General features: G+C 47.6%; 1 protein-coding gene and 1 pseudogene across 1 annotated transcript in view; one reads left to right on the forward strand and one right to left on the reverse strand.

Annotated features, from left to right (window-relative positions):
* Window positions 1–13,497, forward strand: part of LOC144098186 (uncharacterized) — a 102,484-nt gene extending 88,987 nt beyond the window's left edge. Inside the window, exons 5-6 of the mRNA XM_077630701.1 lie at window positions 6,295–6,584; window positions 13,005–13,497. Of these exons, the coding sequence (XP_077486827.1) occupies window positions 6,295–6,584; window positions 13,005–13,381 (667 nt within the window). The 3' untranslated portion in view covers window positions 13,382–13,497. The remainder of the gene's footprint in view (window positions 1–6,294; window positions 6,585–13,004) is intronic.
* LOC144096708 (peptidyl-prolyl cis-trans isomerase pseudogene) lies at window positions 4,967–5,636 on the reverse strand (annotated as a pseudogene).
* Window positions 13,498–14,937: the final 1,440 nt, after the last annotated feature.

The following is a 14,937-nucleotide window of genomic DNA, read 5'->3' on the forward strand; positions in this document are numbered from 1 at the left end:
CTTTTATGCATTGCCACGAGGGGGCCACTTCTCTTTCTTGTTGGTATCAGCAAAGTAAAGAAGAAAGCTAGTTGGTACACGATGATGCAATTATTATCTTCTGAACGCGCCAACTTTCTCGAAGAAGCACAACACAGATTCCCGAAGTGAGTCCGTGGAACAGTGCAAAACGCTTCTGGCGATAAATATGCAATATTTGCTAGAACAGACGACAAATGCAAAATTCTGAGATCACTGCGGCGCTTGCATTGGAGGGAATGCGTAAGCACTGACGCCTCCTCGCACCTCTTTGCCTAAATTAATCAAGTTGGGGCCGCCGCGGTGGCTCAGTGGTTATGGCGCTCGGCTGCTGACCCGGAAGACGCGGGTTCGATCCCGGCCCCGGCGGTGGAATTTCGATGGAGGCGAAATTCTAGAGGCCCGTGCACTGTGCGATGTCAGTGCACGTTATAGAACCCCAGGTAGTCCAAATTTCCAGAGACCTTCACTACGGCGTGCCTCATAGCCTGAGTTGCTTTGGGACGTTAAACCCCCATAAACCAAACCAAACCAAATTAATCAAGTTCGTTTATTGCCCATTTCGAGTTTTCAAACTTGGCGCCACGTTTTAAAATTTGGCGCCACGCGCTTTAGCTCCACCTACTTCCGGTGTTTTCAAATTTAGCGCCACTTTTTCTCACGCCCCGCCCACTTTCTGGGCATTTTTAGCTGCAATTAAGTAACTGATTACCCCACATGCACCTCACGATTTCCCCTGTGTGATTTTTTGATGCTCTATCTAATGGAACAAGCCTTTTTCTTGTAACTCAATTCGTTCGAACGTTATCGTGATGACAAGCTCGTGATGACAAGAAACCGCAATCACAGCCACAAAATGACCCGTGGTGGCTCAGTGGTTAGGGCGCTCGGCTACTGATCCGGAGTTCCCGGGTTCGAACCCGACCGCGGCGGCTGCGTTTTTATGGAGGCAAAACGCTAAGGCGTCCGTGTGCTGTGCGATGTCAGTGCACGTTAAAGATCCCCAAGTGATCGAAATTATTCCGGAGCCCTCCACTATGGCACCTCTTTATTCCTTTCTTCTTTCACTCCCTCCTTTATCCCTTCCCTTAGGGCGCGGTTCAGGTGTCAAACGATATGCGAGACAGATACTGCGCCATTTTCTTTCTCGCAAAAAACAATTATTATTATTAATAGGCATACAATGCTTAGGCATTAAAACCCGGAAAACCCAACGGGCGGATGCACGTGACGGGAGGTGCGGCCTAAGAATAGATTGCAAACAATTTCCTGTGGTGTGGGCGCACACCTCGTGTTCTCACTGGCAGTGGGAAAATAATTCAGGAAATACAGAATGAGCAGGTCACCGTCAGTAACTGCTTGACGAATTGACGCTTCTAAGTATACGTAGCTGCGGCGCTATTCTTATGGCGACAGTGTGTGAGAAATCTTGCCCCACGTAAGTGACATTGCCGACTGTATCAACGTGTTGAAGTAAAGAGCCCCCCCCCCCCCCCCCGGCCCTCCAGCAGTGTAGTCTAGTGGGGCTTCAGACTGGAGGGGCAAGGTGTCGGGGAGTAGTCGCAGTCTAAAACGCCGTCTGCCGAAGCCGAGCATTGCGAGAACAGGTGACACAAGCCTTTACAGGTAAACCGCATAGGGCGGCTACTTTCAAGCGCATGTGCGCTATACCTCGGCAAAATGACGAATGCTCACTCAGGCTCACTCATAAAAGTGTGGTCAATCTGCGAGCTCACTCAAACTCGCACCCGGGCTCACTCGAACTCATAATGTCAAACCAAAATACAAGAGGACACCGATGCGCCACACTGTCAAATGCGGTGCTTGTGCTTTTCCACACATACTGGAACCTTCAAAGAGCCAACACCACGCAACGTCAATCAGTCTCTCGCAGCATACCCATACGGCAGGCCTGGGTTGCCCACCTCGACAAAACGGCATCTTCCTGGGGCAACCTACTGCAGCACCTTCTCACCGTCCAGTGGGGGGGGGGGGGGGAGGGAGCGGGGATTGAACTCCCTCTCCCACAAGAACACGGGCCCGGACATGGGTAGTTTCATTAAGTGTTTTTCTCTTTCTCTCTCTTTCAAACTCATGTAGGCTCACAACTCATTTGGGCTCACTCAGACACAATACTCATCCTGGGCGAACCACTTATCAGGACTCATGACTTATTTCGACTCACGAATCAATTGGACTGCCCATTTCAACTCACGACGCATTGGGACTCACTCATCTCGACTCACGACTCTTTTGGGCTCACTGATTACAAGCCACGGCTCTCATCGGCATGGGATGGGATCGAGGCGTGTAAGAGGACCGTGACAAGGCTCCCCCGCCTCCCGCGCAGACACGGTGAGACTCGGTCAAAACTTGTGCCACATCATCACGCGGGTCATCATTGAATCCGCGTGAACTAAAAGGGCACTACGACGGCTTTTTCTCTTCCATGGAATCTTCTTCGGTCGCCCACTGACGTGGCCAAGCCGCCTCGCCCTCAAGCGTCCTTGGTCGCGGCAGTAATCTTTGCTTCCTTCTGCGCTCAGAAAACGAGGGGGAAAACTCACTCTCAGTGCACACCACCGTCTCGATAGCGAAAATAATGATCTGAGCCCGAGCCCGGAATTAGAACTCAGATCATGATCCGAATGTCAGGCGGGACTCACAGCTCAGATCATGACCTGAATGTGAGTCAGAACTCACGACTCAGATCATGATCTGAAGGTGAGCCTGAGTGAGCCGACTCATGAGTGAGGTTAAAAATCTTCGTGTGCTGTAAGTGCTAGTTAACTATACCGTCGATCTGAGCTATGCCAACCGCGCAGGGTTCTAAATTATTACCCAGAATAATGTCTCCAAGGCAGATACGCACTGCATAACAAGGGTGGTTTTTGTACTGGAAACCCTAGGCAACGGCAGCCATATACCTTCCAGATTCGAAAGCGTGGAGCGGAGGAATGCGGTACTCTGGAAGAACGTCCACTGAATCTAAGGGCTCTGGCTGCAGAACAGCCAATGCCGCGACATCTTCACCTGGGGCCAAAAGTCCGCACGTTTTTGCGCACGCCGTGCTATTAGCATACATATTTATATGACATCTCTCTCCGATATGCGCGGAAAGTCTATAAATTGCTGATGATAAGGAGTTATATTTGTTTAGTATATGCTTCCGACATTGGTCAACAGGACAGCCACGTGGGACCGTCTTCAGCCCCGCCAACCCTAGCGCTGTCCGATCTTACGGCCCTTTTCTAGCTCTCTATGCCGTGCGCTTAGTTCACGCTCTCCGCATGTTTCGTACCTGTTAGCAAACTCCGACGCACACTGCTTTACGCAGGCCTGCGCCTATTAGGCGAAGGGGCTTCGACCAGGTCGAAAGGTAACGCTAATATCAGCCAACCTTGTACACATTACAGAAAGTAAGCGACCGATAAGCCCAGAATTACAACTCAGATCATGATCTGAATGTCAGGCCGGACTGACTCGCAGCTCAGATCATTTGTAAATAAATAAAAATAATCTGGATGTGAGTCAGAGCTCACGACTTAGATCATGATCTGAATGTGAGCCCGAGTGAACTGACTCATGAGTGAGGCTAAACTGCACAACTGTAGAAAACCAATCGGTCACTATCAAGTTAATTTTCACCGTATTTTGTTAGCATAACACAAGCGTACACGGACAAAAATGAGCTGGTGCAGCTTGTTTGAACTGGAGTTCGTAGGCCGGTAATTTTGCTTTAATTTTTTTTCCCGCGCCTGCTCTTCACCACGTTTGCTTTTAAATATTTTGTACGTTTGTTTGGAACACATCAGTAGCGACTCTGAAGATTATCTCAATGTACGCGCAGCAGGGAAGTGCGTTGCCTTAACATACGAAAACCTAGCTAGCACATACACCAAAAGTTGCCGAAAGTTTCGCTTTTGCTTGAGCTCTGCGAGGACAAAGGCCAAGCTCACTAAATATGGCCTTTCTTGGTGCAGTCGAAGTCAAATGCTAAATGCGAAGAGCGGAATAGGGGGCCAGTAAAATGCAGGCTGCTCAGGCTTGCATGCGCCGACATCGTCGCGCGCACGGCTTCTCCGCAGCTGCATCGTTGCCTCTCTGGCGCAAATGGCAGTTCCGCGCTGCACCAGTGTTTGCCACAGAATTCAGCTTCTCGGAGTCCTACCACTGGCCGCAATTCGGTGTAGGTTCGAGCAGCGCACACAGACGACGACCGAGAGAGAGGATAGAGTAACACAGTGCTTCCTCACTGTCCGTCGGGATACGAACTAGCCCAACAAAATACTGCAGTTACTACTTGTTTTGGATAAATGAACGGAACAGATTTCCAGTAATTGATTACTAAAAAGAATAGGATTACCAAGAACGTTACACTTTTGAAAAGTAATCAATGCGTCGCAAAATTAGGAGCAGATGTAGTTTATTCAAGAAACGCAGTTGCTTGCAGCGCTTTACGTACAACTCTGAATGCTCCTTGATCAATTTGAAGATATCTACCTTCACAGGCTCTCCTTGTTTTATGGATTCTAATTATTCTCATTGTTCACCGTTACATCAATGAAGAAAAAAAAAACTTCATCTGGGGTCGTATTCTACACGATGCCCATTTTCCGTTGTCCATTTGAAGTCCATTCGGTCCTCTCTCAACAGCAGACGACCTGACCTGATCACTATCTACTGTTTGGCGGCGACATGCAGCCAATGTTGAGGCCCGATTGCTGACCACCTAATGGCCGGGTCGCTTCCCACAGACGATTGAAAGCCACGAGCATATCCGCATGACGACTGATAGAGGACCGAATGGACTTCAAATGGGCAACGGAAAACGGGCAGCTTGTAGAGTACACCTTTCTGACCTTTCATTACTCATATCTCCTCTGTCTTTTTTAAGGTCGAAATGAAATTTTATTCGACACGTTTACGGAGTGTGTACAACACACATAATACAACAATTGAGTCTTTAAAGATTAGCAGACATACCAATAGTGGTGCAATTCATGGAATGGCAGGTAGCCAATGTCTATATTAGGAGAACAAAGGAAAGAGGCCTGAAGTGTTGTAGGATAAGCGTGTGGAAGTAAGTGATAGAGCACTCCTCATCTGCATGGTTGTGCTTAGGACAGCTGGCCAGAGGACTGCACCACCAGATTCTTCGAGGTCTTGCCACTCTGGCTACCATAGCTCTCCATCTTTTTCACAAAGTCCATTCCTTCAACTACGGAGCCAAAGACAACGTGCTTTACGTCAAGCCAAGGAGTCTTGACAGTGGTGAGGAAAAACTGCGAGCCGTTGGTGTTGGGACCAGCATTGGCCATTGACAGAGTACCGGGTCCGATGTGCTTCAGGATGAAGTTTTCATCCTCGAACTCATCGCCATAGATGGACTTGCCGCCAGTGCCGTTGTGCTTCGTGAAGTCTCCTCCCTGGCACATGAAGTTGGGGATGACGCGGTGGAAGGTGCTGCCGCTGTAGCCAAGGCCCTTTTCACCCGTGCAAAGCGCGCGGAAGTTCTCGGCGGTCTTGGGGGCCACATCCGAACACAACTCAATAACTATCCGTCCAAGCTGTGAGCCGTCGGCGGTGACGTCGAAAAACACCCTGGGGAGACCCATTTCGTATAATATGATACATGAATAACTCCCAAAAAGTAAAGCTTTGCACCGCACACAGGCACGTCTTACCTCGCACTGATCACAATTACACAATGCTTATGTGCCATCTTCCGTACTAATAAGAACTACTATTCCTTTATCGCGAAAACCAGCACTCACTGACAACGCCTTTCTGACTGCAGGGTATCAATCCGCGACACCACTAACTGAAGGATTCTTTATAGTTTTATTCACCTTTTTGTTATACTTCATAACCCATGTTAAAAAATATCGTCCCTTCTGGAGCGTTGCATAATTTGAGTTCAATAACTCCACTAGATTTCCGTATGGCTCATGGGGAAACCACGTGGAACATGCGCTGTCTAAACGATCTATGCGCAAATGTAAAGGCAGAAATTCACGCGGACCTTGTATGACGTCCTGCACATCATGTGTAAGTCATGTGAAAACTTAACAGTATGTGGAAAGCATGTGGTAAACATATCTGGGTCGCATATGGACTCCCATATGGTTTCCTTATCATATTAACTCGGTAGTGCCGCAAATACATATGCACACCTCAGACTGAACCTTTCACAAAGCACTCTAGGGTCTTTTCAATTGTTTAAAGAAAATAAGTGGCAATTCATCGGATGCCTTTGCCGTGCTCGCTCGCCAGCACGTACCTAGCGAGGCTGGCCTCCCTGAGGCTGCTGTCCCGATGGAAGGATGACGAGCTCCTGTGCGGCGAGGAGACCTCGGCCGGCCTCGCATGCCTCGCGCCGGAGCTGGCCACGGTGCGCTACGACTACGAGCGCAACACGCTGTGGGTGACGCCCGGGGCGCTCGTGCAGCCGCTCTTCTACAGCGGCGCGGAGCCGCTCATCAACCTCGCCACCCTGGGGGCCATGCTGGCCTACGAGTTCTGGAGCGCCCTCTGCAGACACGCGCCGGAGCTGCAGCCGCACGGTGAGCGCTGTCGGACGCGCTTTTACGAGAACGGGCCCCAGCATGCATCGCAGGAGAAAACGAAATGCCCTGCAATCCGCTCCTGTGCCGCCAATACCCAGCAAACCACGCAATATATTAAAAGTGCTCATGAAAAAAAAGTTTGCACAAAAAAAAATGTCCGCGCAGCGGTTACAGCTTTAGTCGTGTTTCTTCCGGGCATCCAACGTCTCTTTGTGCCCCGCTTTAACTTGCTGAAATTGATACAGTTAAGACTCACTCACGTCTAACTCGCCGGCCCAGAATGGTTAGAAAATCGATCACACTGAATGTAAATCGCATATTCCTGCGTTCAGATACGAAACGCTTTCACGACAGGAATTAGAAGCCAGAAATGTTACGGACTGCAACAGCACGCTGCTGCTCTTCGGTGTGAGCCAATATGGACGAAAAACACACCTAATTGGACTATCCGTTTCGTACTTCTACGTTGTCAGAAAAGCGCCGGCACAACTTGAGCACAACAGCGCAATCAGCACGTAAGCGAGGCGCGCTCCACCCGGAAAGAAACTTCAGGCTCTCAACACATTGGCAGCTAGAAATATCGGAACTAACACAACTCCACATGCTTATGCTCGAGTGCTCAGCAGCCTTTACCAGTTTTATAATTTAAAAGCAAACCGGGGTTGACCGTCCCAGCAATGACGTGATGCTTCAATTTTTTTTTCTTTTCTACCAGAATCGTTGCTTTATTTATTTACCCTCGGGGTCACAGGCATTACAGACGCATTCGTTGCAACGCGGACCAGGGACCAATAAAACTTTATTTCACTTCACGTTATTACCTTAAAGACCCCACTTTGAGGGTATTACATCAGGGGTTGGAGTAGAAATATAAATTGAATAGAAAACTGCAGTAAAGCGCCAAAAAATAAGTTATTTTGATTTAAAATGCTGCGTAAAACATTTTAGACATGGTGGCTGTAATAAATATATAGACACATTTCCCGCGGGAACAAGGTTGTGTTCTTTAGAAGTAAGGCAAATGCGCAAAGGAAAAAAAGTTGTTTTCTCTCATCGAGGCCGACCATTGAAAAGTCAGGTATACTTCGAAAATGTACATAAGCAGCATAAGCGTGAAATTTAAGCCGCCGGTGCATGGTTTTTCAGTTTCATTTTTTTTGGGGGGGGCGGGGAGGGTGGTGTGGCGTTCTGCCACGCAGGACGCATATGCAATCTGCAGGCTGCTAGTTCACTAGCGAGACTGCTAGTCCACAAAATTCTACAGCTTCGGCGACAAGTCACGAAGGGATGTGCAGATTAGTGAGAAAGTTCTTGGTCATGTTTAAATATAGTGGAGCTGAGATTCGCAGGCATTTCGCCTTCGGCGCTTACGAATGACACGTGTCAGCATCGCAACCGTCGGATTTCTTCTTCGGAAGACACAAGTTCGACCAGTGAAATTTGTCCTGAAAGGTGTCCTCTGGTCGCCTGCAATGTCATAATCACGCGGCGGTACTCTTGACCATTTATTCCGCGCCGCAAACGGGAAGTGACACTTCGATATGTTCGAACTTGGAGAAAAGTGGCATTTGTAGGCCGGCGTCGCGGAAGCCCTCCCACAATCATTACTGACCCCGCAGCAGTGGCTCATTGGTTAGAACACTCGGCTAGTGAGCCAGAGGACACGGCATCAATCCCGGCAGCGGCGGCTGCGTTCTTATGGAGGCGATGTCCGGGCATGTTAAAGAACCCCAAGTGTCCTACATTAATCCGGAACCTTCCACTGCGGCGCCCCTCATAGGCAATGTGTCGTTACGGGACGCTAAACTCCATAATTTACAATTTACTTCATAATTCACGGCCTCGAGAGAAAGAAAATTGTAGAGCACTGCAGTCTGCTGCATTGGAGAAATGCGAAAGCATATGCGTTTGAACGTGGGCAACTTTTTCTTTTTGCAAGTCATCGTTGTCCCGTGACCCTTCGATTACGTCGGCAACTTTTTGCAAGTCACTGTTGTCCCGTGAAACTTATCACTTTACCCTTTGATGACGTCAGCAACCTTTTTTTAATATCAGTGCCCATCCCCAACGCACTTTACCGTCCTACATACCACAACGCGTTCCCTTCGTTCCCCTCTAACACGTAAGGGCGTGGGTTCAAACAGCGAATTGCTCTTTTCCAATGATCATTCTCGTGCGGACACGCTCTATTTATTTTTATTTATTTATTTCCTCAAAGGTCTCGGTTGAGACATTACATGAGGGAGTGGACGGTATCTGGCAAACAATGGTAAAAAATATTAAGATGAAAGGTTGGCGACGCTCCGCTTGAATTCTAGTGGGTTGATGATAATGGCAACTTCGGTGGGCAGGTCATTCCAGTCTCGTGCAGTACGCTGAAAAAATGACTGCTGAAATGTCACAGTATGGGCTTGTAGGGGATACACTGCGTTACTGTGGCTGAACCGGGCGATACGGTGGGCTCTTTTTATGTAGAGGTTATCAAGAGGCAAAGAATGGAAAAATTTATGAAAAAGGTTAAGACGCGCTATCTTACGGCGCGAGGCTAGGGGGGGCAAGTTGATTCGTGCTTTTAGTGCTGAGATGCTTTAGTGGTAGGAATAATTTGATAGAATGAATCGTGTTGCGCGGTTCTGAACCAATTCGAGGGCGTTAGTAAGATTAACGTGGTGCGGATCAAAAATAGCGTTAGCATACTCAAGCTTGGGACGCGCAAAGGTTTGAAAAGCAAGCTGTTTAATAGGGGGAGGAGCGAGTGAAAGGTTATGGCGTAAATAACCTAGAGCACAATTAGCAGAATTTATTATGTGATTAATATGACAGGTCCAAGTTAGGTCACGCGAGATATACACACCAAGATATTTGAATGATTCGGATGTTCCAATCTTCAGGTTATTAATATTATAATTAGGCGCTACGTAATTACGACGACGGTGAATGGACATTAACACGGTTTTAGAAATATTTAATGACATGAGCCATGTTTTACACCAGTCCTGTATGCGAATAAGGTCAGTTTGTAATGCGAGATGGGCGGTGGAGTTAGTAATGCTTCGGTAAACGACACAGTCATCGGCAAAGAGTCGGATATGAGAAGAAATGTTACACGGTAGGTCATTAATATATATCAAGAAAAGGAGGGGCCCGAGTACCGTTCCTTGAGGTACCCCTGAGAGCACAGGTGTTAAGGATGAAGAGTGTGAATTGGCATATACGAACTGCTGACGGTTAGATAAAAACCCTCGAATCCAGTTCAGAACACATGGATGAATATTAAGGCGCGATAACTTTAGTAAGAGACGACCATGGGGAACCTTATCGAACGCTTTTTCGAAGTCTAAAAACACTGCATCAGTCGGGGTATTACGATCAAGGTTTAAATGTAAGTCGTGCAGGAAGAGTGCCAGTTGGGTGTCACAGGAATGATTCTTGCGAAAACCATGCTGGCTTGAGTGAAAAAAATGAACGGACGATAGGAAGGTAGCAATATGCGAGTATAAAACATGCTCCATTATTTTGCAAGAAACGCTTGTTATGGAAATCGGGTGGTAGTTACTCGGCGATGATCGGCTTCCTTTCTTGAAGACTGGGATGACTTTGCCCACCTGCCAGTCACGTGGAATCGAACCGGTACCGGTTCAGGGATTCCTGGAATATGAGCGATAAGAACAGGCTACACGGATGTTTAGTATTTTTTAGCACTTTGGCGTTGATACCGTCCACTCCAGTAGATGACGAGTTCTTCAGTGACTCAATTACCTTGACTATGCCGACGGGATGAAAGGTGATATTTTGCATGAGCGGGTGCGTAAAATATGGTGGATCTGGAAGATTGTCAAGGGGTTCATTAGTAAAGACCGAACTGAATACTGTGTTAAGAACATCAGCAACCTCAGTGTCGGGAATAGGAGATCCAGAGCTACTGTTAAGTGAAATCTCATTACATTGATTAGGGTTAATGGTTTTCCAAAATCGTTTTGGGTTAGTCTGCAGCATAGATGGTAAAGTAGTAGAAAAAAACTTCCGTTTAGTCTGAGCGGTTAACTTGTCGTATTCTTTTGCGACAGCATGATACTTCTGCCATGTGGAAGAAGAGTTAGACAGCTTGGCCGACCGGAACAGGCGTTTTTTCTGATTATTGAGTCGTTTGAGTGATACATTAAACCATGGTGATGTTATTCTTTCTGATATAGTAATGGTTGGAATGTAAAGACTTATAAGCCGATGCCTCTCTGTTTTGAAAAGTAACCAGTTTGACTCGAGAGAATGTAGTGGAAAGTTAGCAGCGAAGGTGTCGAAGTAATCTGATAATTCACGGTTCATGCTGGCATAGTCTCCTTTATCATAAAGCGTAAGTGTTTTTTTATTTTTTTGTTTCTTTAGTACGTTGCAATAAAAAGAAGTATGTATCGTCAAATGATCGCTGAGACCGCGCAACAAGGTGATAGGAGTAAAATTATCAGGATGCGTTGTTAATACGAGATCTAGAACGTTGGACGAGTGGTCAGTAACGCGTGTGGGATCAGTGACGAGTTGAGTTAAGCCAAAAGTCATACACGTGTTTAAGAAATCGCTAGCCGGGCTGCTTTTCGATAATGTAGCGGCGGGATTAGACCAATCTATTGTGGGAAAATTAAAATCACCGAAGAGAAGGATAGGGCTAAGTGGATATGTTTTAGTTAACACATTTAAGGCATCATAAAATAAGGGGGTGAAAGAACTGTCAGCATTAGGAGGGCGGTAACAAATACCAATGAGGATGGGCGGATGTGTAGTAGTGCATCGAAGCCAAATCATTTCCAGTTGTGAAGGGAGGTTAACAAATGAACAATGCAGATCCCGTTTAGTGGCGAGCAATACACCCCCACCGCGCGAATTATCGGGTCTATCCTTCCGGAATATCTCGCACGCCACTCATAAGAAATGCTGTCGCATTAGAAGAGACTGCCGTGAAACATTATTTCCTTTGTTCTTTGATAATCGCCGCCAGCGCGTGGCCTTATCTCCCTGCTTGTTATGAGAGGCGCGCTACCAGTGTCCTGAAAAAATATAACACGAGGTCATTTATAAGACATTCTACACAGTTTTCGAAATTTTAGGCGCATTACCTCCAATGTTCTTTGCCACTATTAAACGGAACGCGTCAACAGCCAAATGCGCGTGCTGCTTTCACCGCCGCCGCCGGGCACCGTTGCTTTTGCGGGAACATCATTTTTGAAAACACATATCGGAAAAAAATAGACAGATGGATAAGTGTCGTCTGTGTCGTTTTTTTTTTGCTCTATGTTTTCAAAAAAATTGTAACCAAATTGTACAAAAAAATGGTAAACCAAGCTTCCACGGGAACATCATCATCATCATCACCATAAGCCTGAATACGCGCTGCAGGACATAGACCTTTTTCATGTCTGTCTAGTTAACCAGCAACCATATTATCCCCGCAGACTTCATGATCTCGTCTGCCCACCTAACCTTCTGCCGCCCCCTGCTACGCTTGCCTTCCCTTGGCATCCACTCCGTTACCCTTAATGACTGGCACACGTTCGCCCAAATGAGACAAGTCGAGCACACTTGCTCTTGCGGGCACCAATAAACCATTTTGATTTTTTCATCCCGTCAGCGTCCGTCTTAAGGTGCCGTCACCGCACTCGACGTTACACCAGGTGTTTCAGGAAATATTATTGCTAAATTTACAAAATAGGGCTTTTGAAGGAAGAGGAAGCTTTTTACGGCGTATAGTAATGCCAGTGTTGGCGGGCGTCAAAAAACAGGCGAATCGTGTTAGCTAGCAGAGCGAGCAACTTATTCGAAAAGTTAACTTTACAACTAACCAATAGGCACATTATTGTAATTAGAGATTTGTAGCCGGTCGATAGTAATAGCTGCAACAGTTTTTAGACTTTCGAAAAGGAGATTAATCTCTGCGCTACGGCTCGACTAAATTTGGCTACATCGTGCCAAAATACATGCGCTTTCGAAAAGCATGCAAGCAAGTTGAAACCTTTCCAGTGCACGTATACCTAGTGGATTTAATCAACAAACATTGTAGAGCCAAGCGCCGAGAGCTGTGGAATGGAATTGATTAAAACTTTACTTCAATTGTGGCTATGATGTCGTAGCATGACTCTAGCATCATTACGGCTAGTAACGATGTGAAGTAATTTAATCACACTGAAAAGAACCATGGGATAATTAGGTCAGAATCGAACCATGACCCTTACTCTGCGAACCAGACACGCTACCCCTACACCTTTGAAGCAAGTTCGTTTGACTTGGTTAAATGGAGACCTTGCGTGTCTCGTTGTGTATGTTGTGGCCTAGTATGCCTACTGGTGTATGTAGTTAGAAAGTTGTAGTAGTTAGGAAAGAGAGTAGCAAGTAAGCATTCACGCTGTCGCCTCACACCCCTCCTCGCAGGAGCCGTGTCGTCGTTCGACGACGAGGTTTCCTGCTTTGTGTCCGCCTACCGCGCGATCACCAACGACACGACGCCGAGCAAGTTTGTCGCAGCAGAGATCTACAGTCGCCTGATGGCGCTGCGCACTGTGCTGGACGCGGCCCGCCACTCCTTCAGCCCCGGCCGGCGCTCCACGGGTCGCTGGCCCGACGTGGGAGAGACGCAGCTGCTGTTCGTGCGCTACTGCTCGCTCTTCTGCTCGCGCCACCGGTTCGGACTGAGACGGGCCGCCCAGTGCGACCTGCCCGTCGCTTCGACGCCGGAGTTCGGCCGCCTCTTCCGCTGCGGCCGCCTCGACCCTCTGGCCACTGTGGCCAACGACTGCCAGGTCGTGTGACCGCGCGTGCTAGCGAGCATTCATGCTGGACGTCACCCTCTCGGTCGGGGACACTTGGAGGCGAGCCGCTGTTCGCTATTCTCTTTGCGTTTTCATACACAAGCCTCGTACTGCTCTTCTGCGTGCAAAATCGTTTTTTTTTTTGCCATATGGCTTCTTGTTTTTTTCATTAGTACTCATCTGTCTTCTACTTATGTTTTTCGCGTAGCGTAGCTAACATTTTCTGCAGATCGTCTCATGGCTGTTGCGATGTTTGCGCACGAATAAAAACCAATACGCGCTTCATTCCAGCCTTTTTCTTTTCTGTGGGGATACAAAACTCTAAAATGACAATAAAGAACGCTCGCGCTTCCGAATTATGGAGCTAGAATAGAAACGGGCAGAGGGTTACATTGTCTAGTTTTCTGCGACAAGATCCATCATCTGCACATTCTAAACGAGTAGGAATTTCAAGCATTCCTTTCAACATTGCGGTATTACTTTCCTGTCCTTTTTAATTCCTAGGGTACTGACACAGTTCGCTATTTAACAGACGGACAGTTCACTGGTGGTCGTACCTCTGATGCCGATCTGAGTGTTCAGGAACAGTAATCTACTGTTTTTTTTCCTTTTTCCGGCAGTATGGGAGCAGCCGAATATTGGAGATTTTGACGAAATCGACGCCACGCTGCGGCGGCACAATGAACTAGTCTGAAGGTTCCGCCGCGCGCGAAAGTATTGTTTGTCCCTTTGCGAGTGCTACGTCGGCACGTTCAGACTTTGTTGCCATAGCTTTCGTACAAAACCATTGGTGATTTTCACGACAAGAGGTGGGCATCCTCACGAGGGCGAATCCTCATGATGACGTCCTCACCCTCACCTCATGAGGATTTCCCTCGGTGAGGTGAGGATGGGCGCATGGAAATTCGTGAGGACCAAGGTGAGGGAGGAAAGACATGGTGAGATGAGGTTGGGGGAGGGAATACATGATGAGGTGAGGGTGAGGGAGGGCAAAATATCTGTTTGACCGGGTGGCTTGGGTGGCGGCCCGAACCGTGATCCGGACTAACGCTTTTGTCTCTGCAGCTGGTTATGAATACCCATTTTAAAGCGCTACTTTTTAGGGAGAAGATTACCGGGAAAGACGTAGTTTCTGCACTCTGGAGGCACGCGAGGTGAACTCAAAACGCGGGTGCAGCACAGCTTCTCCGTCGTCGTAATGTACTACAACGCCGAAAGAAGTGCTCTTCTAACTCAAAAAGCCTATTTTTAAAAATGGTCTAAATTATTCGCTGAAACACTCTGTATAGTGCGCTAACAAGGGGCCACTGGCTGGGCAGTGCGCGTGGCTGCCAGTCCAACGTGAACCATGGTACCACAATCAACATTTTAATTATCAGCCCGAGTCTGTCGGATGATCACAGTGTAAGGTAAAACACGTCGAAATCATACCTAGTAAGGCTGTTGACACGCCACAGCAGCAGTGACGGCATTGTGAATAGAAGCTTACATCGTACCTTCATATCTTCCAGGCTTCTTCTACATCATCGACGGAAGCTACTTTGAAGACTGGCCTG

This window comes from Amblyomma americanum, chromosome 7, assembly GCF_052857255.1.
Source record: "Amblyomma americanum isolate KBUSLIRL-KWMA chromosome 7, ASM5285725v1, whole genome shotgun sequence".
Taxonomy (NCBI): Eukaryota; Metazoa; Arthropoda; class Arachnida; order Ixodida; family Ixodidae; genus Amblyomma; species Amblyomma americanum.